The sequence below is a fragment of the Dunckerocampus dactyliophorus genome, chromosome 7 (genome assembly GCF_027744805.1).
Source record: "Dunckerocampus dactyliophorus isolate RoL2022-P2 chromosome 7, RoL_Ddac_1.1, whole genome shotgun sequence".
Classification (NCBI taxonomy): Eukaryota; Metazoa; Chordata; class Actinopteri; order Syngnathiformes; family Syngnathidae; genus Dunckerocampus; species Dunckerocampus dactyliophorus.
In genome coordinates, this window is record NC_072825.1 from 28,137,014 (window position 1) to 28,163,798 (window position 26,785).

General features: G+C 42.8%; 1 protein-coding gene across 1 annotated transcript; it reads right to left on the bottom strand.

Moving 5' to 3' along the window:
• Positions 1–1,046: 1,046 nt before the first annotated feature.
• On the bottom strand, positions 1,047–26,671 carry cndp1 (carnosine dipeptidase 1). Its single transcript, XM_054782499.1, has 12 exons — positions 26,301–26,671; positions 25,195–25,305; positions 24,940–25,083; positions 9,394–9,556; positions 8,974–9,062; positions 6,871–7,068; positions 6,704–6,788; positions 6,222–6,382; positions 5,980–6,144; positions 5,758–5,899; positions 2,464–2,611; positions 1,047–1,394 (listed from the first exon to the last, which is right to left on the bottom strand). The coding sequence occupies exons 2-12, from the start codon at positions 25,303–25,305 to the stop codon at positions 1,316–1,318; spliced, it is 1,485 nt and encodes a 494-aa protein (XP_054638474.1). The 5' UTR covers positions 26,301–26,671; the 3' UTR covers positions 1,047–1,315.
• Positions 26,672–26,785: the final 114 nt, after the last annotated feature.

Consider the following 26,785-nt stretch of genomic DNA (forward strand, 5'->3'; position numbering starts at 1 on the left):
CATTCATATGATATGTTCTGGAAAATAACATTACTGAACATGCATACCGGTATGTTTGAGATTGCAAACAACGTATTGTCTTACCCAAAGCTTATGGTTTTGTTTCAGTGTTGTTGTTTTTTCTGTGTGTGTGTGGTTGTATGTGTTTATAGTTATTACCCATTATGGTTATCACATATTATTCCTGTGGTTTTTGTTCAAATATATTTCTATATCAGAAAAGAGGTTATTTCTATTTTACAACACAAACAAAAAAAAATCTGAATAAAAAATCAGCAAAATGTGAAATGATTTTATAACTTGTCCAAAGTCACTCTCTTTTATGATTCATATTTTGTACAGACGAGAACATAGTGAATTGTATGAAAGTAAGAAAAAAAAGTGAAGGATCATGACCATGGATTTTAGTGGAAAAAAAGAGATGGGATATGCAGTTAAAATTAAAATCTCTTTCAAGAGGAGTAAAACTATCATTGCTATAGGGGAGGGCTGAGCCAGGGTGCACAGTAGAATTTTGTCCCAAAGGCAATGAGAATTGGAAGGGGAAAAAGTACATTTAATATAGCCAAAGACGGAGAATAACGTATCAAATCCTTTTTAAGGTACGAAGGTTGCGTTACTTGAAGGAATGGGAGAATCTCCCCGCTTTTGAATTTAAAATATAGATGTTCTGCGAGCCTCTTCATCTGCTTTGTACGCTATGTACGCTGTGCCAATGTAGTCGAGATGTGAGTCGTAAGATGGCGTCTCTTTGGCTTCAGCGGCTTGCACGGGCGGGTGCGACGTATGAGTTATCCAGATATATTATACAGATCAGTGATTTGGACACATTTAAAGGAAAACTGCACATTGACACATCTTTCTCTTTTCTGTGTGTCCTCTTTTTAGCTGTTTTTATATGTTTAGAATGCACAGAAAAGAGAAAGATGTGTGTTCATGTCTCACATAAGGATTGTATGGGCAAAATAAAAAAAGTACACTTTTCCTTTAAAGTCTTGTGGTTTAAATATGGTTTAAATTGGACAGTGGCATGAACAGGAAGTCAGTTGGACACAAACTAAGGGTATTTATTCATGTTATTATGAGTTATGAGACAAGAAAGTAAATATAAAGTACACATTAGAAAGAAAGAAAAATACAGTAGTCAATTGGGACCAGACTCCCTTTGTCGTAAATGCTGATTCATCATATTCACACGAAACAGGATGTGATTATATTACAGTATGCGTGTATTTCATTCATGCTACATCAATGGAAAATGTCATGACCATGAAATAAGAATGGATTGTACAAATACGCGAGAAGAGAAAATATCTCACACTGTGTCCTTCTTAATCTGTGCAACTTCATGCAGGTACGCAATAAATAACTTGGTCCCTTCAATGTAGTTGTATCTGGGAGGAGGAAAAGCAAAACAAAACATTAGTGCAAACATTGTGTACTTTTGACAAAGAGCAGTACAGCACTATGTGCTACCATATACACTTACAGTACGTATTTATGCTAGCTTTATTTGAACAGAGAGACAGAATGTATTGTGACTCCCACAGACCGGGGTTGTCTGTCCATGAAACACACAAATGACTCCTGTCCCTTTAAGGGAGTATCCACACGGAAACGTTTTCAGGTCAAAACGTATTGTATCGTTCAGCCTTTCATCCACACGGAAATGGCATTCAGGGTGCCCTGGAACGGTGTTTTTTGGAAACACTTCCAGAGTGGGAAAGTCTGAAAACACCCCTTGTCGTGTAGACAAGCGGTGACGTCACCCACCCATTGCCATCACATGACCAGAGTTGAGCTCTGACGACTAGCCAACATAATATCTGAATATTTGGACTGGCGTGATTTTGATGTCTCAAAAATGACTTGCAGAAGTAATTCCACTTTGTTGTAAGTCTAGACGTACGTGGGAAAGTGGAAGACGATGGATGTATGCGCATGCATTCTTTTTTCTTCTATAGTTGGTGTGTCATGTGGTTCTGCCTGTGTGTTTGTTCACAGCGCCACACGTAGGTGTGCCTTGTGTATTACACAGTTTTCACCCAGTGAGCGTTCCCATCTGGATTCAACTACTTTGTATTTACTAATCCAGGACAGTGTGGATGCAAAGTTTTTTTCAACCCACTAAAATAAAAAAATCACACATTGTCAGGACACTTCAAATTTATTTTTAAAATAAGGAGAATTTTCCAGAAAACAAGGAAAAATTTCTCCCCTTTCCCCATCACCCCAACATTAACGCCTGTGTTAGGGCCCAAAAATCTAGCCAGACTGAGCTGTGCGGAGGCAAAGCTCCCTACCTGCCATCAGTTTTCGCCACCTCTTCACCTCACCTGATGCTGATTCTCTGGATTTCTCCCTCATTCCAGACCGTCTACTTACTTTGTTTCTAATAAAAGGCCTACTTTTGTTGTTACAATGTTGTTAATATGGAAAACTATAGGAATGTAGGGGTCAAACCTGCTTATTTTCTCATTTTGGGAATGCAGCCCATCATCAAAGCCTCCAATAGGAATCATAATAATGCTTTTTCCAGTCACGTCTTGGAAGGTTTTGGCAATAGGGATGGTCCCACCCTCACGGATCATATCAGGTTCACTATTGAAAACTGCAAAATAAATAGTTATATTATGGTCTGCATCCCAACATCATGTTCATACTTCATATTGTAAATCCCAAATGCTTTTTTTCATGTACATTCTGGATGTTTTAGTAAAAATCTGTACAATTCAATTTTGTTTTTTAAGTTGTTAAACCCTTTGTAACGCCAAAGATGTGCGTTTGTCCACCCCTGCTGTAGTTTCAGAAACCATGTCACTATTTTGAAAGCACAAATGGTTCAAGACTTATGCTAGTTTAAAAACAGTACAGTAGACGCTCCTACAACGTAAATAATCCGTTCCGAGAACCTTTATGTTATCGGGTTTTTATGTTATACGAAGCGTAAAATACATGTAAATAGCCTAATCCGTTCCAAGATCTTCCCAAACTCACCCCTTTGGCACGACAAAATATTCAAAGTCCACCAAATATGGTGGGAAAATATAAGAAAACGTTAGCATAAACATAGTAGAGTAACATTCCAATATAAAATAAGGTAATAAATAAGATGACTGTAAATGAATAAAACTGAAAAACAAAAACAATCCTACTGTTCACGAGATGTCTTGATCAGGAGCGCAAGTGGAGGCAGGAAGGAGGAGGAGGACTAGCCTGAGTTGAAACGCGACTCAAAGAGTCTAAGAGTCAGCTAGACTCACAGACAAACACACACGCACTACACGATAATGCTGTGTGCAAAATTTTAATTTGTAACTTAACTCAAATGTTTAAGTTAGTTTCAGGGGGACTACAAAGAGGAAGGAGTTTGAAGGGACAAGCCTGTCTCTCACACAAACTCACGTACGTGCTGTATAACTCAGCCAATGAGATGAGAGCGTAGGCGGTGCCCCGATAATCAGCCAATGAGATGAGAGCGGAGGCAGTGCCCCAAAAATCAGCCAGAGAGTGTGATGCGTCAGAAGGCGTCACCAAGTGTTAGTCTGAACTTGCACCGACTTGAGGCATTAATAAAGTTGATTGAAAAAAAAAAGACTTGCACTGACTTGACACTTTATGTTATATGGAATTTCTTCTGTAATACGAAGCAAAAACTTTACATAAATTCTTTATGTTCAATTTATGTAAAAGGAGGTTTATGTTATGCGAGGTACTACTGTATTACAAATCCTTCTGCCCGCGACAGTTTGGTGTTAAGGGGTTTTAATAAGATCATCTGAAAACCTTCGTAAAAAATGTACTGATACAGTATAAGGGTAGTGCTGATAGTGGAGTAAAGCAAGTTGTTCCCTCCTGCAAGTGACATGTATGATGCAATACTGTACTGCAGGGGTGTCCAAACTTTTTCCAGTGAAGGCCACTAAGTGAAAAATGAAAGAATGCAATTTTAACACTTTGATATTTTGTAAAGCAACACGTGTAGCTATGCTAAGAAGTTATACAGGCATGGAAAAAATGATTAGACCACCCTTGTTTCTTCAGTTTATTGATCCGTTTTAATTCCTGGTACAACTAAAGGTACATTGGTTTGGACAAATATAATGATGATAACAAATATAGCTCATGAGAGTTTAATTTAAGAGCTGATATCTAACAGGTTCTTACATGAATAGCTATAGCATTGTTCTGCCAAAAAAATTTAACTCCTACGAATAATTTTTGTTGTTACTGTATTTGTCCAAACAAAAGTACCTTCAGTTGCATCAGGCATTAACATGAAGAAGAAACTGAAGAAACAAGGGTGATCTAATTATTTTTTCCATGACTGTATATATTTCAAGAAAAACTGGATCTCAGTTTTTTCATATAAGTGAAAAAGCATATTATTAGTATGAACTTCACTCTTTTCTCTGTTTTCCACCTATTTTTGCTGTTTTGTTTTTGATTGTCCAAATATTCTACTGTCTTCTTAATTCTTAAATAATCTTTGTAAATTTTCCTCTCATAATATTATGACTTTATTCCCATAATATTAAACCTTTTTCCCAACCTAATTTTCCAAAAATGACAACTTTTTTTTTTTCTTATGACTTAAAAAAAGTATATATTTTTTCCTTAACATTTCAACTCTATGCTCTATGACATTATATTTCCTCATAATATTACGAGATTATACTTGTAAAATTGCAACCATTTTTCTCGTTAGAATACAACATTTTTCTTCTAATATTTTGACTTTTTTTTCGTAAACTTTTTTTTTCTGCAGTTGTTTTTTTTTTTTACATTTTCCAACTATTTTAATTTGTTCTTGTAAATTTTCTTCTCTTAGTTATAACTTTATTCCCATGATATTTTGATTTTATTCTTGTAACATTCTAAATTTTTACAACTTTATTTGTTGTTTTGTCTCTCACATTACAACTTTTTAAAAATAGTCTTTTTTTTATATTTTATGTTTATGCTACTATTATGACCTTATTTTTCCTCAAAATATTAGGACTTTAAAAAAAAGCATATATTTTTTTATATTTCAACTCTATGCTACAAAAAAATGACATAATTTGACATGACAGAATTGTTTGTCATAATATTACGAGTTTATCTCGTAAAATTGCAACTTTTTTTCTCATCAGAATACAACTTTTTTCTCTTAATAATAAAATAATAAAATGACAGCTGTTTTTTCATTTCTGCTGTTGTTTTTCTAAACGTTTCAAACTATTTTAACTATCTTCTTGCAAATTGTCTTCTCTTAAATTATGACTTTATTCCGATAATATTTTAACTTCTTGTAGTGTTATATCTTTTTCCGCGGGCCTAATTTTCCCAAAATTACGACTTAATTCATTGTTTTGTTGTTCTTTTACAAAATATTTTTTTCTTTAATATTTCAACTTCATGCTACTACCTTATTTTTTTGTCTTAATACTATGTTTTTTACAAAAACATATTTTTTCTTTAATATTTCAACAAAATTATATTTTTTCCTCATAATATTACAATTTTATTCTTGTAAAATTGTGACTTTTTCTCATTAGATGACAACTTTTTTCTCTTACTAGTTTGACTTGACTGATTTTTCCATTTTTGTTGATGTGTTGTTTTCTTTCTTTAGTTTTCTTGTCAGATTGTATATTTAGTGAAAAAGCTGCTGGCCGCAAATAGCCCTTGAGACACACTTTGGACACCGCTGCTGTAGTGTTAAATGGAGAGTTACTGGGATGGTTTGGAATGGTTTGGTGTGGTTTGGTGTACCTCGCTTGACAGCAGCTTTGCCAGCCTCATAAAGAGGATCTTGGATATCAGCTAACCAAGGCTTTGCTCCAATCACCATCGTGACTTTTAGTGTGTTTGGACTCTTCCTCTTAGCAAAACCTGAGTGCAGGTAGTCTCTCACCTAAAGTCAAGCATCAACAACAAGAATGATCCTTCATTATGAGATATAAAGTAATACCGTGGCAAGTCAAGCAGACTTACCTGTTTTTCCACCGTAGCAGGTTCCATATTGGGAACTTGCCTAATGGAGAATTTGGCAGTAACCTTGGCAGGGATCACAGTTTTAGTGCCAGGGTCAGAGAACGCTCCCTCAATGCCATGGATGGAGACAGTCGGATAGCGCCACCTGTGAGCCAGCAAGTCCACCTACAGAAAAGAGGAGGAAAAACAGCTCTATTAAATTGAAACATTCATAATTCTGGATAAAACGTCAATGTTTCCACCTTGTTACTGTACATAAGTTGATCCACGCCAATCTTGCTCTTGTAGTGATCTAGATCAAACTCAATATCCTGGTACATTTTCCATTCATCATCAGTGAGAGGAGCGACAGCCTCTCTGATCCCAGGAACCAAGATCTTACCACTCGGACTAATGAGTGTGTCTGCAAAGTAGAAAAATGAAAGATAGACAGGGTAAAAATACTTTCATTACGTAAATTGTCCACATCCCTTTGAGCCTCTAAACATTAAAAAGAACCCATGTTTCCTTCCAAAAGTCTTGAGTTGTGTTGCAGTATACTTTGGGTCATTGTCCATCGACACCATGAAGTGTCATACTGGCAAAATGAAAATGATTCAGAAGACTATGGAATGCATTCAGAGAAATCCAGACAAGACTACCTGATGGGAAGGTGAGGCCAGGTTCAACCCTTATTTCAAGGAGTAAGTGAGGTTTACTTCTAGCTGGCATCTGTTCCACTCACCAAGAAGGCCAACAATGTCGGTCATTGGTTCTATGACGGTGCCTCCATAAACACCGGAGTGTAAGTCTTGCTTGGGGCCTTGAACCTGCAAAGACAAATGAGGTAAGACGTGGGCAGAGCTTGCTGCTGTGCTGTTTGGTTCATACATCTGCGTAGATTCATACAACCTCAGCAAAGAAATAGCAATTTCCTCGAGTACCATAGGTCAAAGCCGGCTTTCTGCTGAGCCAGCCGCAGTCTGAAATGATGATGTAATCCACATCAGAGAAGAACGTGTCTCTGTGAGCCAGGATCATGGAATCCAAACCATTGGAGCCTGTTTCCTCCATGCCCTCAATGACAAACTTCACATTTACTGGTAACTCCTGGTGTACAAAAACAAAAATGGAGGATTAGACTTCTTTGTGTATGGTTTTTATTTCAGGTATGTTTGGCGGCGACTCGGAGGCAATCTATTATAAAAAACTTGACAAGCCAGAAGACACCATTTAGGGTGGCAATAGCTTAGTCCCTCATGAGTTGTATCCGTATCTATCAATCTACACAGCCTCTAAAAGCTTTAGAAAGGTGTGTGCCCAGCCTCAAGGGGTAAAATCTCATCAGTAATCTCATCGTTTTAATGATTCCACAGCTTGCACTTTCAATGCGCAATCGCTCTCATGATGGATTTTGCAACCTGATCCCAAAAAATGTAGTGCAAATAAAATATCCCAACAATTATTTATCATCAAAACAACTAAAATGTACTCCATCGATAAATATATATTCAAATCCCAATTCATTCATCCATTTCCCTACCTCAATCGCAAACGGTATCACTCAATTAATATCCAAATAATCTCAGATTCGCAACAAGATTCTGAATGTTGTTGCAAGTTTCCCTGGAGGTACACACGACTCCTACATTTTCCGAAATTCCTCCGTTGGAATGCGCCTGAGTCATGGCGCAGCATGCGACGGATGGTTAATCGGTGCGTAAAATGTTAATTTCTTGCCTTTTGCATGTTGTTATGTGGCCATTAACTTATTTTACAGGTGATCGAGGCTATGCCCTGGCACCTTGGCTCATGACACCATTGAATAATCCGCAGACCCCACAAGAACAAATGTACAACCAAAAGCACACACGTACACGCTCCTGCGTGGAGCGCACCATCGGTATACTCAAGGGACGCTGGATGTGTTTGGACACTCCAGGTGGAAGGCTGCTCTACAAACCAGAAAAGGTACAGTAGGTTTTGTAGTATTTAATATTAGGTTTTAGTTTATGCTTTGGAATGGCGAAAAAATAAAAGGCAAACATTCTGATTCTTTGTGAAGGCTCTCATTAATCCAGGAATTCTTCATCGCAAATATGTTTTATTTGGCCAACTGGATAAATGATTCTCTGTTGTTGCAGGTGTGCAGGATCATAATGGCCTGCTGCGTCTTGCATAACATCTCAATGAAACGTGGTGTGTCTATTGCGCACGTAGCACCCCCAGATAACGACATGCGCCCCCAGCCACGTCTTGAGCCAGAGCACGGGGCTGCTGTATTAATTAGGCAGCGTCTAATCAAATGTAACCACAGAAAAAATAAATTGTCACACACAAACTATGTATTTTGACTTTATTTTTCCATCATGATTGTGTAAATATTTTGTAGAGATTCCGAAAAGGTTTGGTGTCTGATTGATGGCCCACCTCCCGTTTCCTCCAGATCCCTGCGGTGCAGTCCACTTTTTTTTTTACTCTAATTTTAAGTCAAACCACTTCTTTTTAACCTCTGCGGTGGTGCGTTTCTCCGTGGAAACGGCATTTATGTTGCCTGCAATGGTGCTCCATGCCGACTTTTCGGATGGCCTGATGACCGATGGATACACTTGAAAATAAGGTGGTCTTGTGTTCGGTCACTCCTTGTAAAAGCACCTCTATTTCTGTAGAACTGAAGTTTTTCTTTCGTTTGTTGTCCAGCTGCTCCTCAGTCTTGCCCTTTGCGCTTTGGCATCTTGGCCTCCAGCTGCCTGTTGCGCACAGCACATTTTTGACCTTATATAGGAAATAATAGGCGGTGACCTATGCAAATTAGGCCTCACATGCACGTGCATCCCCGTTGGCATTCATCAACCTAAGAACACCGGTGCGAACGATTATCCCTACTTAAGAACGTGTCGTGAATGCGGCGCAGTTTCCAACCCGCGCCTTCTTAAGTACACTTCTTAAGAAGACTTATAAGATGTTCGTGAATGAGGCCCAATATTAGTATTGATGCTGTAGGCATTCTCACACCATATCAAGCATCTTGTAAGCCTCCACAGCATGGATCCAGGCTAAAACTGGAGCTTTGTTGTCTGATGCTCCTCTGCCATACAGGTTTCCTGCACATAAAGAAGAGTGGCACATTGTATTTCTTTCTGCTGTTTACACATATACACACTATACTTACTGAAGTGTACTGACTGAAGTATTTGAGACACAGCATCCATGTTGTAGTTTCCAACCTATTACCAACTTAGTTATAGTTAGTCCAAAGGTATCCAAAGTTTTTTTTTATATATAATTTACTGGAAAACACCAACAGCAAAAATGAAAATTTACCAATAATTTTTTAAAGTCGTAATATTATGAGAAATAAAACAAAATTAAGTCGTAATGTTTACATTTACATGCTGTGCTTTGAAGATTTTGTAAGACTTAAGAAGCTGTTACCATCGACTTCAGTCAGGTTATACGGATCGGTTGCCCAGCCGTCCTCAGGCTTTGCTGGTTGGACATCCGTGTGACCATAGATGCACACTGTGCTCTTGTTAACGTCGTTCCCAAATTGAGCGGTCACCACTTTAGGCAATGTTATGGTCTGGCCGTCAGGCAACTGCCGATACAAAGTGAAACATGGTTTCAGTGGAGAATTTACAAGACATTTCAAGCATTAGTATTACAAATGGACACACAAAGACCTTTTCACCTGCTACATTTATTATGTCTGATGTGGAAAATATGCTTTCACCGCTGTTTGATGGCCTTGTTTTTAACTATTGCATGTCTTTATGCAATACACCATGCACACTCATATTTAGAGCTAATGGTTTGAGCGACATGCACGGTTATTGACCTCCATTCCATTCAATTTGGCCTTTAGTACATTCCCTTTCCGGTTTGTGTGATTACAAATTGTTTTGTCTTTTGTTAATGTGTTTTTTGAAATGTTACTTTGTGGTTGTAAGTCTGTCAGTGTACAATGAGAACAATAATGGCGGGACCCAACAGAGGCCTCTCTGATCTTAGCTTTCTGGCCTGTATTTGATCAGAAAATGGGCAAATTCAGTAATTTTTACTTAAGAAAATGTTCAAAAAAACATTAAAATCATACAATGTAGAAAAAACATTTATAATACAGTTCAATGGACAAATATTCATGCTTATTTCATGTTATCATTATGTGTTTTTCTTATTTTTCATCATGATCGCATATAATTGGTTGAAAGTAAAAAAAAAGGTGAAAATGAAAACCTGTAACAATTAAAAAAACAATGAAAAAAAATGCGACGATTGAGCCTGCACTTGAGCCTGCACTTGTTTTTCAGAGAGGTTGTGTATCGAACAAATATGCACACTAGCACTCAATAAGGTTAGCAAATCTTACCTTTATGCGTTCCCACATGTTATCAGTACGTATGTGGGAGAAAATATGAGGTGAAAGAAATAGGGGAAAAATACAGTATAATCTGCACAGTGTGGGACAATGATAGAAGGTGCGTTCAAGGACCATCAAACAAAGTGGAGCAAAACACCGCTTGCATTAAACATGCAAAATCTGGGGCATTTCGAAATGTTTATTATTTTTTAAATAAAAGAATGGCCCATATTTCCTTTTTTTTGTCCTGTCCAGCCATTAGGGCAGATAGTATTGTTGATCTAAATGCTCTTACATGCTCAACAGATTTGCTCTGCCAGATTGTATCTGCCAGTGTGAGATACACTTCCCCTGTTATACAGAATTGATTTAACTTTGATGTTTTGTTGTTGCGCAAATTTGAAGCGGCCGGACCGGAGCAGTAGGGGATAGAGAAGAAAGCAGAGGGGGAAGTGCAGGGACAAGAGGGGGACAATAAAGAGAGAGACAAGGACAACAGCAACAACAATAACAAAAGAAAAGAAACGACTACATCAGCAAATGTCTGTGACGGCTATAAAGACCATGACGGAAAGGACGAAATAATATCAACAACCACATTGATAATACTGCTTGGAAACAGTCATACACATTAGTAGTAATAATAGTAATGAAATTAACTATGACAGTGATCAGAATGACAAAACTGTAATGCACACACAACTGTAATAACTATAATCATATTGCCGACATCACCGTCACTGTAACAAAACCGGCAATATAACAACACCCTGGTTAACTAGTGAGTTATGTGGGGAAGTACGTATAAGAGTGTGTATATGTATATAAATGTGCGCGAATGTGTGAGTGTATAATTGTCACTGAGAATGCATGAAAGGAGAGGCACTGCCTCCCACCACCCAGAAAGCTCCACCCCACACAGCCAGGCTCAGCCCCGACCACCAGAAAGCCACCGGGCCCACAGGGGTGGGCAGCACAAAACCCAGTGCCCCAAGAGCCAACCCATAGAGCCCTCCCCCCGGGGGACACCAGCACGGGGCCGCAGAGAGGATATCCCAACCAGAAATAGGGAGGACAGCCAACCTCCGAGACCTGCGAGAGATCACACCCCACAAGGGCAGACGGGCCACACACCAGCAGGTGTCATGTTCTGTGATGTTGCTCTGTTGCCGCCTTGTGTCTACTCATTGCAGTGCATGCGGCTTTGCGGACCGTGAGCACGCCAAAGAGGAGAGACCCAATCGTGACACGTCGACTCTTCGACCGATACCAAGCCCTACGGAAAGACACTAGATCTAAGACTCCACCGGTATTCAATCCGAATCAACCCCGAGAGGGTGATCGTTGTCCCTCCACCTTCTGTGGGTATCCTGCACTAGTGACTCCTGCTGAAGACAGGGTGTCATAACATCACAGACTACAAGTGACTGGGACCATTTCTGGGAGGGGTAAGAGTATACGGGTGTCCGCATTAATAGATTCAGGAGCGGACAATAGTTTTTTAGACTCCGGCCTGGTTGAGAAATCGCTAGCATGAAACTTCCGTACCCCAAGCAAGTGCATTCCCTGGATGGGTGTCTCCTGGCGGTGGTAACTCATCAGACCGAAGTTTTATCATTACGTCTTTTGTGAACCATCACATGTCCATCCGTTTTTTTATCATCCCTTCTCAGTCAGCTCCAGTGGTTCTCGGTCTCACCTGGCTCAAGCTACAGTACAGTTCACCTTAACAACAAACTGGACTGGTCTGTCAACACCCACGCCCTCTACAAGAAGGGCCAGAGTCGCCTCCACCTGCTGAGGAGACTGAGGTCCTTTGTGTGTGCAGGACTCTCTTACGGACCTTTTATGACTCTGTGGTGGCCTCAGCCATCTTCTATGCTGTGGGCTGCTGGAGAGGGGGCAGCATGGACAGGGACAGGAGCAGAATCAATAGACTATTCAGGTGAGCGAGCTCTGTCCTGGACGGTCCTCTGGACTCCGTGGAGGAAGTGGGGGAGAGAAGGATGATGGCTAAGATGACATCCATCATGGACAACACCTCTCACACCCTACATGACACTGTGGGTTCCCTTAGCAGCTCCTTCAGCAGCAGGCTGTTGCACCCACGGTGTAAGAAGCAGAGGTTCCGCAGGTCCTTCATACCGACTGCTGTCAGGTCTATAACACCTGCACCACCTGAACCATGTTGTAGTCACTATGTATTCTTTACTTGCGTATCTTTCTTGTTGCTGTAACAAGTGAATTTCCCTGCTGTGGGATTAATAAAGTACAATACATACTTACATACATACATAATCCCTCCGTTGACTGGGGTAGAGCTCAAATCGTCAACTGGAGCACAATTGTCACGCCAACTGTTTACTATCTGCCACTTCCAATACACCGGTTAAAATTGCTGTCCGTAGGACATTAATTTGTAGGGAGTGCCGGCTGTTTACCACGACCTTAAGCTAGTCTTTAGTCACGACCGTGTGCAAACTCTACCTCCCCACCGTCCTTACGACTGCGCGATTAAGTTACTGCCTGACGCGCCTTTGCCCAGTGCGAGATTATACAAGGCCATCTTCCTCTCCCCTTGGAGGCGGATTTTTTTTTGTAGAAAAGACTCCTTGCGGCATGCATAGATTACAGAGGACTGAATGAAATTACGGTCAAAAACTCTTATCCATTGCCCTTGATGGATGCTGCTTTTTCATTTTTACATGCTGCATGCATATTCTCAAAACTAGATCTTAGAAAGGCATATCATCTGGTACGCATTCCGGAGGGAGATGAGTGGAAAATGGCTTTTAATACCCCTGCAGGACATTTCGAATATCTGGTAATACCTTTTGGTCTTACTAACGCTCCCACAGTTTTTCAGAACTTGATTAATGACATATTAAAAGACATGATAAATACATTTTGTTTTGTTTACCTTCATAGATTTTTTCCAGAAACATCCAAGAACACATCCATCACGTCCGTCACATTCTCCAAGGGCTTCTGGAGAATCGGCTGTTTGTTAAAGCTGACAAATGTGAATTTCACTCGACGTCCATGTCTTTTCTGGGGTAAATTGTGGAGAAGGCCAATTGCGTGTTGATCCCGCCAAAATTAAGGCGGTGGTCGTGTGGCCATCTCCGAAATCAAGGAAGCACTTGCACAGGTCCCTTGGATTTGCTAATTTCTGAAAGCGATTCATCCGCAATTTCAGCAGCAAGGCAGGACCTCTTACAAGGCTCACATCCAATAAGTTGCCTTTTATCTGGACCCCAGAAGCCAAGAACGCATTCTCTCAAACAATTGTTTACCTCTGCTCCTGTACTTTCTCATCCATTTCGGATACAGGAGGGGAGCGGTTCTGTCCCAGCGTTCCCCGGTCGACCAGAGGCTTCACCCGTGCGTGTCAAGTTCTTTAAGGCCCGGTCACACCGCCCGAACTTTGCTGTAGCGTTCCTGGAGCGGTGAAAAACGGGGGCCAACGTCTGTTAAACGGTGGTGAACGGTTACGAGCGGTGATGAATTTTTTTCACCGCTCCATGGACACTACAGCAAAGTTCGGGCGGTGTGACCGGGGCTTAAGACAGAGGAATAGCTCAGTGGCTGATTTTTCCATTAGTTTCCGGGTTTTGGCAGCGGAGAGCGGGTATGATCCCGCCCTCCGAGGAATTTTTCGCAAGGCTCTCCAGACCCGTGTCAAGGATGAGTTGGCGGTCAAGGATGACAGCAGCTCACTGGATGAGCTTATTGACCTCGCAGTCCGTCTGGATAACTGACTGCGAGAGAGCGACCAAGAGCACACGGAGGAGGAAGGAGCCAACGGGACCCCAACACCAACCAGATGTCTAGCAGTACCTACTGTACATCCTCCAAAGGGGAGTGGAAGGAAAGCGCTTCGGTCAGCGCTACCCGAGAGTCCGGTCACTAAATGTTCCAAAGATGTTACTGATCTTTCTAAAGTACCCACGGTGTTTCATGATTTAGCTAGAGTTTTTAGCAAGGGCAGAGCACAGTGTTTACCACCTTATTGCTAACGCTCCTTTACCTAGCGCTAGGTTATTTAACATCTCTGTGCCTGAACAACAAGTGCTGAAGGATTATATAACTTCCTCACTGCCAGCAGGGCTTATCCGTCCCTCTTCGTCGCCCCAGGGGGCGGGGTTTTTCTTCGTGGAAAAGATAAATTACTTGCCGTGTATTGATTATCGAGGTCTATCACTGTTAGGAACAGCTACTCACTTCCGCTCATGGACTCTGCTTTTTCTTCTCTTCACACCACAAAGATTTTTACTAAGTTAGATCTTCGTAATGCTTATCACCTGGTTTGTATCAGGGAGGGGAACGAGTGGAAAACAGCATTCAACACACCCCTAGGTCACTTCGAATATCTTGTCATGCCATTCGGTCTTACTAATGCGCCCGCAGTCTTCCATAATCTCATCAATGACATCCTCAGAAATATGTTAAATCAGTTCTGTTTTGTATACCTGGATGATATTTTTATCTTCTCTAACTCTCTGCAGGAGCATATTTGGCACGTGCGACAAGTTTTACAGTGGCTTGAAATTCATCACAATTGCCACATCAGTTCAGAGGTTTAAACGACTAGCATCATAGTTGTCATAAGAATTGTCATGATCTTTGATAAATACACGTACAGTCATGTGACACCTATTTTTAAGAATATTCTCAAATAAGCCAAATTTGACAGAACGGTGCGCCTTCTTCTCACATCACCTCACAGTGGCTTGAAATTCATCATAATTGCCACATCAGTTCAATCAGAGGTTTAAACGACTAGCATCATAGTTGTCATAAGAATTGTCATGATCTTTGATAAATACACGTACAGTCATGTGACACTTATTTTGAAGAATATTCTCAAATAAGCCAAATTTGTTAGAACAGTGCGCCTTCTTCTCGCGTCGACTCACCAGTGCAGAACGGAATTATGATGTGGGGAACAGGGAACTGCTGGCTATCGTTCTTGTGCTGCGGGAGTGGAGGCACTGGCTGGAGGGCACTGCCCTTCCGTTCGTGGTGATGACTGACCATAAGAATCTTGCCTACATAAGAACTGCCCAAAGATTGAACTCTCGCCAGACACGCTGGTCTATGTTTCACACAGGATTTAACTTGTCTATTACATACAGACCTGGATCTAGGAACATAAAGCCTGACGCCTTATCTCGAATATTCGGCCAAGAGGAAGCAAACCAACTGGCAGAGGCTATCATACCTGTAGCCCGGGTGTTGGGCGCCATCCATTGGGAGGTGGAGAGAAGGGTGTCAGACGCAGCAGAAGGGGTGGAATGGCCAGAGGGGTTGGTGGAACCCAAGAGAACTGAGGTATTGCTATGGGGGCACTCCTCCAAATTAACCTGTCATCCAGGGATCCGGCGCACGCGGTTGGCCGTCACACAAAGGTTCTGGTGGCCAACTATGTCCAAAGACGTCAAGGAGTTCGTCTCAGCGCGCTCTGTCTGCGCCAGAAGCAAGTCCTCTCACAGCCCACCTGCTGGTCTTTTACAACCATTACCCATTCCATTTCGCCCCTGGTCACACATTACTCTGGACTTCGTCACTGGTCTACCGCCCTCTAATGGCAACACTGTTATCTTTAATATTGTACACCGTTTCTCCAAGATGGTTCACTTTGTTGCTCTGTCCAAAATACCATCCTCCCTGGAAACTGCTGGTACCTGTTGGTGAAGCACATTTTCAGACTACACAACATCTCCACTTTTTGCAGGGCAGTGGGAGCATCCGTGAGCCTCTCCTCGGGGTACCATCCACAAACCAACAGCCGGATAGAGCGGGTCAATCAGGACCTGGAGGCGGCGCTGCTTGTATTCTCCGCTACACGTATGTCACCCTTCAAAGTTGACCTCGAATATCAACCCCCGGTATTCCCTACTCAGGAGGCAGTGATCTCGGTGCCGTTGGTCCAGGGCCACTCCACCCCGATAAGCCAGGTAGGCCGTCAGGGGGCGCCTTATGAGGGGGGGGTATACTGTTACGTTCTGTGATGTTGCTCAGCTGCCGCCTTCTGCCTTATCATTGCAGTGCATGCGGCTTTGCAGAGGCGGAGCTGGCGACACACGCACCTGCAGCCAATATATCACTCACTGGCTGCACTCCAGTGCCAGATTGTACTCCCATGCTCACCACGTCCTCCACATTATCCGGCTATGTGTTGCTACTCCAGTTTATGGTTCTGACCTTCTTGTAAATGAGTATACTTGTTCCCGCGTACTGCTCAGAGCGGCGTCCTTAGTTCTGCTAAGGTCATTGTCTCCTGCTTGAGTTTTGCCAGCACCGCCCTTAGTTCAGCCTGTTCCTGCCTTTTTCCTGCTCACTATTTTGCAGTGAATTTTTGTTCTCTTGTTACGGCTCAGCCTGCTTAGTTGTAGACCTTTGTTACCCTTATTTTTGTATGTTTTTGGACTCTTTTTTTCCCTGTTTGAGGTGATTTTTTTTTTTTAAGAAATATCTTTTGTCATGTAAACTGTCTCTCTGCATCATCTCATCTGCACGCCGGCATCCTGACAGCAGGCCCAGAGACGCCCCTGAAAGGATCCCACCCACGGCAGAAGCCCCACCTCCAGGGAGCGGAGCCCGTCCCGCCCCGGGCCACACCATACCCGACCCCCAACACAGCACCGCCCCGCCCATGGACAAAGCAGGCATTGCCTCCCCCCCACCCCACGGAGGCCTGGGTGGCACCGGAAACCACCCTCCGCCTGTCACCCAGGCCCATGGTCCCCACGAGCAATACCAAGCCCCACCGCACCAGACAGCCCGGCCCCCCCAGCAGTCACCACGGCGCAGCAACCCCAGTAGGCCACCAGTAGCACGGGCACCGCTCCCCAGAGACTGCCGAATCCACCCCAAGCATGTATAAGTGCCCACGGCCCAGGTCAGTCCAAGGGAAGCACCGCAAACCGCCTCCCCGGCGCAGGCCCCAGCATCAACTGGCCCCAATGGGCCACTGCAAGGAAAGGCAGGCGAACCAGACAAAAAAAAACAGACAAAAACGACAAAAACGCCCCACAAGCCAGGCCACCGCGCCGCGAGGGCTAGCGGACAGGTCCACAGCCACATCCCCGACCTCACCCTGTGGACAGGTGCCGCGGAATAGGCAGGAGGTACCCCAATCCAGCCTGCTCCACCCGTGTATGTGATAAAATGGGATTGTGTCATTATGCAATTAAAAAATATTAAAAAATAAATGAGGACAGCTTTAAAGGGCTGGCCCTCTGTGTCCCTGAGGGGTGTATCTCCTGGACTGGACAGGACTGGACTTAATACCATATTATGTATTATTATTACTATGTATTATTATTATTATGTATTATTGCAGTACAAATTTGACGTGATCTGTTCCGTATTTATTTATTTTTTCCCCTGTCCTGTCCAGCCTTTAAAGCAGATAGAATTGTAGATGTAAATGCCGTCTAGTGCTCAACAGATTTACTCTGCCAGGGAGAAGTGTGATATACACTTCCTCTGTTATACAAAATTTAATTGACTTTGATGCTTGTTATAAAGCAAATTTGGAGCGACCGGACCGGAGTAGGAGGGGACAGAGAAGAAGAGAAAAGGAAACGGGGGGGTGCGGGGATGGCAGGGGGACAAAAAAAAGAGAGACAAGAGACAAGGACAACAGCAGCAACAACAATTGTGACAACAAGAACAGAACAACAGAAATATACAGAACGACATCAGCAAATAAATGTCTGTGACAACTATAAAGACGAACAAAGACATAAGGACAAAGGACAAAACAATATCAACCACAATGACAATGCTGTCAATGACAATCACACATAATAGTAGTCATGAAATGATGAACTATGATAGTGATCACAATGACAATACTGCATTGAAACAGTCACACATAATAGCAGTCATGCAATGATGAACTATGATAGTGATCACAATGACAATACCGCATTGAAACAGTCACACATAATTGTAGTCATGAAAATGATTATCCATGATAGTGAACAGAATGATAATTACTGTAATGCACATCATTGTAAAAAAAAAAACTAGTCATACTGCTGATATCACCGTCGCTGTAATAAAACCAACAACATAACACCCTGGTTAACTCAGTGAGTAATGTGGGGAAGTACGTATGTACTGTGAGTGTGCATATGTACAGGTATCTCTGTATGTGGGGAAGACTTCATATATATAAAGGTACAAGAATGTGTGGGCGTGTAATTGTCACTGAGAATGCATGAAAGGAAAGGGGCCGCCTTCCACCTCCCAGAGAGCTCCGCCCCAAATAGCCAGGCTGAGCCCCCGCCGTCAGAAGGCCACCAGGCCCACAGGGGCAGGCAGCACAAAGATCAGTGCCCCAAGAGCCAGCCCAGAGAGCCCTCCCCCCCGGGAAGACCAGCAAGGGGCCGAAGAGAGGTAATCCCAGCCAAGGACAGGGCGCCGGCGGGCTGGAGGACTGCCAACCCCTGAGACCAGCGAGAGATCACACCCCACAAAGGCAGACAAGTACCGGGGGCCACAAACCGGCAGGCCCAGAGACGCCCCCACAACCGGAAAGAAGCCCGCCCGCGCCGGAAGCGCCAATCCCCGCCCCTCGCCACCCCCACCCCCAGGGAGCGGAGCCCGGCCCGCCCCGGGCCAACCCCCGCCCCACCCCCGACACGGGGCCGCCCGCCCAGGGATGCAGGAGGCACACCCTCCACCCACCTGGCGGAGGCACGGGCGGCAGAGATGTATCACCCAGCACTCGACCCTATGGAGCAAACCCCTGTATGCCCCCCCCCCCCAAATAAATAACTAAAATAAATAAATAAATAAAAGTACACACACGCACGCACATACACACTCGTACGCACCCACACGCACGCACATACACACCCCTACGCCCCCACGCGCACGCACATACACACTCCAACGCACTCAAGCGCGCACACACACGCACACACGCGCGCGCGCACACACACACACAAACACGCACACACACAGTGGTCGACTCCCCGACACCCGGAAGCCTCACCCTATCCCCCGTTGGTAACTCAAGGAGCAGCGGAGCCGGACATACAATCCAGAACCCAGGCGTGGAGAGCACGGACCGCCGGGGAGCAGGAAGACACCAGGCCACACCCTCCCAACGGTAGGACGCCGCCAGCAAGGCAGACAGGGGAGCCAGCGAGGAGGAAAGCGGGAAACTGAGAAGGCGGGCGGGAAAACGGGCGAGCAGCCAGGCAAACCACCACACAGCGCCAACCGACACCCGCGGGCCAGCAAACCCCGAAGAGGGAGCAGGAGCACCGCACCCCAAGCCGCAGGGAGGCCAAGCACCAGAGCCGAGAAGACGAGACCAGCAGCAGACCAGCCGACGGACCCCACAAACCACCAGAAGCTAGACCAGCCACATGCCACCAGAGCCGACAGCGCACCACCCGCGCACCGGAGCCCCACCCCTGACAAGCCCGCAGACAGACCGGGGGAGGCGAGGACACAGACAGCGGCCCAGCAGAGCACAAAGCAAAATGGCGACAAACGCCCAAGCGCCCGGCAGAGCACAATCCGCCCCAACCCGCAACAGGTCAGTGGCACGGCAGGAGCAAAGGAGCCCCGCAAGGCAGCTCCCCTCCCCAACCACGTCCGACCGTAGGCCACCCCCCAAAGTCCTATATATATGTGAGGTGGTGCAGTGGCACAGGAAGAACGGGGGCCCCACACCCCAACACCGCCCAAACCGAGCAGGGGGGGACCAAGGACACATGACCGACCGGCCACCCACCACAGCCCAGGCTCGGGCGAGCCCCAGGCCGCAGGACACACCACAGGCCCTACCCGGCCCGCCAGGATGCCCAGTCCGGCCCACCCAACCCCCCAGAGGCGATATCCCCAGCGCCCCCCAACACCGGAGCCCCACCGGAGGTAGCGTCCACAGCGCCACCCCCAAACCGCCAAACACCACGGACCAGCCAAACGCCCCAAGGCAGATCCGACCGCCACCAGGACAGCGGGAACCGTGCCCACGCGCCTCCCGCATACCACCACGGCCTGCAAGGGAGCAACACCATGACGACCACAAGAGCACTGGACCCCACATAGAGCGGAGCACAGCCACACCCACGAAGCACGCAAACCAGAGGCGCCAGGGAGGGACAGAAAAGCAAGCACCGCACGACCGCACCATCACCCGACCCGGACCCCTCCCCACCCCCACCCACCAGCCCCCCCAGGCAGGCAGCCCAGCAAAGAAGACCTGGGACACCAAGCCCGCCCCCGAGGTACCAGGGCCACCCAGCGACCAGGACCACACCCCATGCCAGATGAACGAGACCCCCAGGGGCAGAGACAGACGCCCTCACCCCCCTGAGAGTCAGGTCAGAGAATTAATTATTGGTGGCCATATAGACTGAAATTCTGACATTTGTTCTTTAGATTCAGCAGACATTCTCTCCATAGCTATATGATCTAACAAAAGATTTTTGTAAAGAGCTATATTCAGTTTCTTCCTTGATTTCCAATTGATGAGAATGGTTTTCTTGGCGATGCTTAATGCAGTGATGAGAAGCTGTGTTTGGTTTGTTTCTACATCAATTGTGGAGAGATCGCCCAGCAGGCATAGTAAAGGGGAGGTAGGAATGGAGAACCCAAGTGCCAAAGATAGGTACTCACACACTCCGTGCCAAAAATTTTTAATGGGAGCACAGGTCCACATGGAGTGTAAGTAGTCATCTATTCTATGGTCTGAGCAGTGTGTATAGATGTTAGAGTCAGTTAAGCCCATTCTAAACATTCTATGTCCTGTGTAGTGTACTCTATGAAGGATTTTAAACTGAATCAGCTGTAGGTTGGGATTATTGATTAACCGGGAAACATTAAGACATATTTGCTTCCAGAATTCAAGGTCACAGCTTGTAGATAAATCTGAGCTCCATTTGGAGATTGGTACTCCGATTGTGTTGTCATTTTTTGAAAGTAGAACATATAATTTAGATAATGTTTTAGGGGCAGATATTTTTAAAAATTGGTCAATAGTGGTATTGCTTTCCCATAATATAGTCCTGAAACTTGCTTTAATTATAGATTTAATTTGTATGTATTCAAGAAATTTGTTATGATTTATTCCATACTGTGTAACAAGGTCGTTAAATGAGATAAAGTTGTTTCCTATAATTATATTTTTCATACAACATATTCCTTTTTCGTGCCATGTTGGGAAATTTAATGGTTTCTTTTTAAGCAAAATGTCAGGATTATTCCAGACGGGAGTGTATTGGCAAGGAGTGAGCGAGAATTTTGTTATTTTTAAAAATTCCCACCAAGCTGTCAGAGTGGTGCTTTTATTTATACTTTTAAAACAATTATTTTTCCGGAGGATTTGGCTAATGAAGGGCAGGTTACAAATTGGGATTTCATGGCTAAGTGATTGTTCTATGTCTAGCCATAAATAATCCAATGGGTTAGGTTTGATCCATTTTAAGATATACTGTAACCTGTTTGCAAGGAAGTAGTTGAAGAAGTTTGGGAGTTCTAAGCCCCCATATTCTTTAGATTTTTGTAACGTTTTGAGACTTATTCGTGCTGGCTTATTTTTCCAAAGAAATTTATTTATATATGAATCTAATGATTTGAACCAAATCATAGATGGTTTGGTGGGGATCATGGAAAATAGATAATTAACCTTTGGTAAAATCATCATTTTCACAGTGGATACTCTGCCTGTAAGTGAGATGGGCAAGGTTCTCCAACGTGCAAGATCATCCTCTATTGACTTCAATAGTGGAGTATAATTCAAGCGGATCAGGTCTGACAGGTTGGAGGAAATGTTAATACCCAAATACTTAATGTTCCCTGAACACAGTGGTATAGAGGGGGTGCTCTGGAAACCAAAGTTAATGGGCAGTACTGTGGATTTAGACCAGTTAATGGCGTAATCTGAGAAGGTGCTATAATTGTTAATGAGTGAGATAGATTCGTGAAGTGAAGAATGTGAATTATCTAGGAAGAGTAATACATCATCAGCATAAAGGCTTATCTTATGATGAACATTTGTGGTGTGGATCCCTTTAATATTTATATGTTGTCGAATTGCAGCTGCAAGAGGTTCGATAAAGATAGCAAATAGTGAGGGAGAGAGTGGACACCCTTGCCTAGTACCTCTTTGTAAAGTAAATTCTGGAGAGATGTGATTGTTGGTCCGAACAGACGCCTTCGGGGTGTTGTATTCCGTATTTATTTATTATTTCCTTTTCTTACTTTTCTTCTCTCATGTCTTGCCCTGGTTGTTTTATTTTGTGATACGTGATGAAGTTCATTAAGATATGAAAATGTGAATTTCTGTTGGAGATTGGAAATGGTCTATCTAGCCACTTTTTTTCCCATATTGTCCAACTCTCAATTATCAACATCACATACTGTATCTCCTGTCATGGAATTAACACCGCAGGCAGTTCTGTTTGTTTAGTCAAGAACATTTTTACGTGCCACGAGAGCGACGTCCCGCATCGGTGTGATTCCCTGTCTACCAATTGATATCGAGGCGGCAGAGCCGGCGCTAAGATGCAAGTCAAGCGGCTAAAAAGGAAGTGGAGATTCAACCCTTTGGTACATTTTATTATCATGGGAAACGAGAATTCACGACCGAGATCGACGAGCTGGCAAAAACGTCAAGACCTTCAGGGAGTGCCGCTTATTTGTGCTTCACTGAATGGCTAACAGCTAGCGCCCCAGATGATAATATGGAGCTAGCTGACTTCAGGGCAGTCAGAGTGGACAGGAACACAAGAACCTGTGGAAAGCGCAAAGTAGGTGGGCTAGCACTCTAACACGCTAGTGCTAATATTAGTAGTGTGGTGTCATCCTGTCCATTTGAGCATTCCAATGTCTATCTATACAGCATTTTTTTTTAATTGGTTTTCATTATCGGGAAAAAACCTGTCCATTTGAGCATTCAAATGTCCATCTATACAGCATTTTAAAAAAAATCGGTTTTCATTATCGGGTAAAAAAAACAAATACCGATATCCACAGATATCACATTTTTATGCCAATGTCAGGTCGATAATATCAGTGGGCCAATATTATCGGACATCCCTACACTTTACATAAAATCGTAATTGTGTATCAAATTGTTTACCACAAAGAGATGTACATCGCTTCTTATTGTAGATAAAAACGTAATTCTGTGATTGAGTACAATTATGATATTAACTATGGACAAAATGTGATTGATCACAATTAACTATTTTAATCGATTGACAGCTCTAGTACATATATTAGTGCATGACAGTTTTAAGTAGCAAAAATTCTGCCATTTTTACTTAAAAGAATGTTACAAACCATTGGAATAATACAGAAAATACATTTATAATACAGTTCAATGTACAAATATTAAAATTTCTTTAATATTATTTGTGCTTTTTATTTTTAATCATGATCGCACATCATTGGGTGGAATAAAAAAAAGAAAAGTGGAAAGTTGAAAATGAAAACCCGTGACACTTAAAAACAATAAAAAAGTGAAGATTGCCAATGAAAAATAAATCAAAAATATACTGTGTTTTTTAATGTCTTCATTTTATTTTCCAGTGCATTTTACAGTGAAAATGCTTGCTTCAGTATCAATGCAAGGTTTTCTTTTTCCTATACCAAAACATTTTCAATAACAATACGATAACTTTTAACTTTTTTTTTCAATACAAAAAAATGCTACATAGTATTAGGGTACTTTGTGTATATATATTTTAGTGCATGACAAGTATGAAGTAGCAAGGCTGTAAATGGCCTTCCAAATCAGAGGTAGAATTGTTCAGTCAATGCGGGCGTGGGAACTAATGGAGATGTTAAAAAGTCAAATGAAGTTTTTAGTTGGCAGGGTTTTGCCTCACAGCAAGAGGTTTTGGTTGTAATTACTTTGAGCTTTGGTCATCTAAATCAACTTGACACGTTCTACTGTGCTTCTCTGGTCTCCTCCCAGATGAAAAGAAGTAAAGCCCGGGTCACACCGCCCGAACTTTGCTGTAGCGTCCTTGGAGCGGTGAAAAAAATCATCACCGCTCGTAACCGCGCACAAAATGGGAAAAAAAAAGAAAACACTGGCGTTGTCCTAGCAGTGCACCGCTGAAGCCGCCGTTGCTTTAGTGTTGGTTTAACAGTAGCGAACGTTGGTATAGCGGTGACGCGAGCGTTAATAGAGCGGCGTTCTGGGCATGCGGGCTGGTGGCATCCTCATTGTTCTGTGGGTGGTGTCGAATAAACAAGCCTACAAGTTATTTATGACTTTAATCGCCAGGTCTGCTCGCATGCATCATACAGCTCCACACGCACACTGTTGGTCCCATTCGCAGTCCCACAGTGCCCTCTACTGGTCAACATGTAGCAGTATAAATATAATGTGTCTGCAAACACTACACTCATGAAGTGCTGGAAGGCTCATTCCACAGCTCCACCATCAGCTTGTCATATCCATGGTAGTACAGTTTTACTGTAACTTTGAGCAAATTCAATATAACTGAGGTCTGCACTCAATGGCTATTCCAAATGGGCTCCTGGCCTATTTCTCCCGTATTAATAGCGAAATTACAAGTTTGTATAATATTTTTTTCTGACAGGGACAGAAAAATGTGCTCTTCACTTTCACTTACCTCTTGATTGCCAATGTTGATTAACTGGACGGTTCCTCCCAGTTGCCTCAGTTTCTGAGCCGTCACGTCCATCATGTGGTGCACATGTGATCTCTTTAAGATGTTGCTGGAGTCACTTTCCACGGCAACCCACTCCCGCAGAACCTAACATACACACATAGTACTTTTAATACGGCATATTACAGTTAGATATTATATATCGAATGTAGCCATTGAAATAACAAAGAGTTAGCTGATAAAAGAAATGCACGCTACCTCTACATACTCTTCTTGATGGCTGTCCACGTATTGTGCTAGTTTGCTGTAGTGGAAGGCATCAAGATTGGACAAGAAGAGCAAGCTGGAGAGCAGGCCAAGATAATTCATCTGATGAGAAGATGAAAAAAGCGCAGATTTCTTTTACTCTGTATGACCTTGACGTTGTACACTTTATTCTGTAACTGTAACACCTTGTACTGTACGTAAAATACCACAACCAGAATGTCTTCTGCCCAAAATATCTTTTTTTTCTTCATTTCTTCAATCATGCTGTTTCCTCATTGACTACAGGCGATTATTGATTTTTAAAAATGCGTATTTAAGCAAATTTTACGTATTTTTGGCCTAAATTGAGCATTTTCAAGCATAAAAAAATGGCTAAAGTGTAGTATTTTCCACTGGTCACGAGCTTTCCTCCAAACTCAGTAATGTTACAGTATCCACTACTCTGCAAAAAAAAAAACAGAAGTAAAAAGAACACCAACAAGGAACTCTCCCAATGCTAACATGTGTGAGTTTATATTATGTCTTATTTTATCTTATTTTGTCTACAATATTGGGTAATAGGAGTTTAAAGGTAACTATAGGGGTGTTATTTCAGGTCCAGAGGGCTCTAAAAATGTTAAAAACCATATTCAGAAGGCTGTAAACAGTTTTTTTATGCTTTAACTATGAAAATATTCAATTTATGAATAAGGTATAATAATTCACTTACAATACATTATTCTACTTACTATATTATATATATTACTATTTTATTATATTAAATATGATAACATTTTACACTGACACAGCATATTTGTAAATCATATTTAAGTCTAAAATTAATTAAAAACATAACAGTATGTACAGTGTCACATGAATCAATACATGAAATATACAAATACTTATTCCCATAGCAACACCATCTATGTCGACCTTTACATGCACTGAAAAACACGATTTGTTTTTTTGAAACATTCTTTTATACTATTCTTAATATTATTTCTGATTGACATTACTCTAAAAATGTTTGTTTTGATTAAATGTAAGCTACAGAGTTTCTTTAAACTGAATAATAAATTAACTATAATCCAAGAACACTCGTCCTCACGCATACTCACCTTTGGATGTTTTGTTCTTGGGCTTTTCTTGCGTCTTCTGAGTGTTTCTTTTGCTTGTTTCTTTTATAGACCCTCCCCTCCGGCTGGCCCCAGTCTAACTTGTCCTGACTGCCAACACAGCGTTTTGTTTTCCTGCTGAAAGGCACAAAGCTGATGTTTTAATCAGTTGATCCCACTGCAGGGTTTGAGTGGAACAACAGTAAAGCGGTGAAAGAGCACATTCCACTTGTCTGCCTGCTGGACTTTCCATGTAAACAAGCAACAGTTGGGTTTGAAGCACTGACTCCACATGACATATTACAGTACATGTACAGTACATGACCAGGTGGAGCTTCAGAGGAGGGCCGGAGAGCATTGAAAATCATGAAAAGCATTCGGAAACATGCAGAGGCAAGAGTCGTCGGGTCAGGGGTGTATTAGGTGCACAATGACAAAGAAAGTACAGCAAAAAGCAACAGCAAAAAGAAAAAACACACACATATAAA

Bases quoted from the DNA above. Each gene is read 5' to 3' on its own strand.
- cndp1 (XM_054782499.1), bottom strand. From the start codon at position 25,305: ATGAATTATCTTGGCCTGCTCTCCAGCTTGCTCTTCTTGTCCAATCTT. The intron at 25,084-25,194 runs GTAGCGTGCATT...TGTGTATGTTAG, and splicing joins ATCAAGAAGAGTATGTAGAG to GTTCTGCGGGAGTGGGTTGC. The intron at 6,789-6,870 runs GTTGTATGAATC...TTGTCTTTGCAG, and splicing joins ATTGCTATTTCTTTGCTGAG to GTTCAAGGCCCCAAGCAAGA.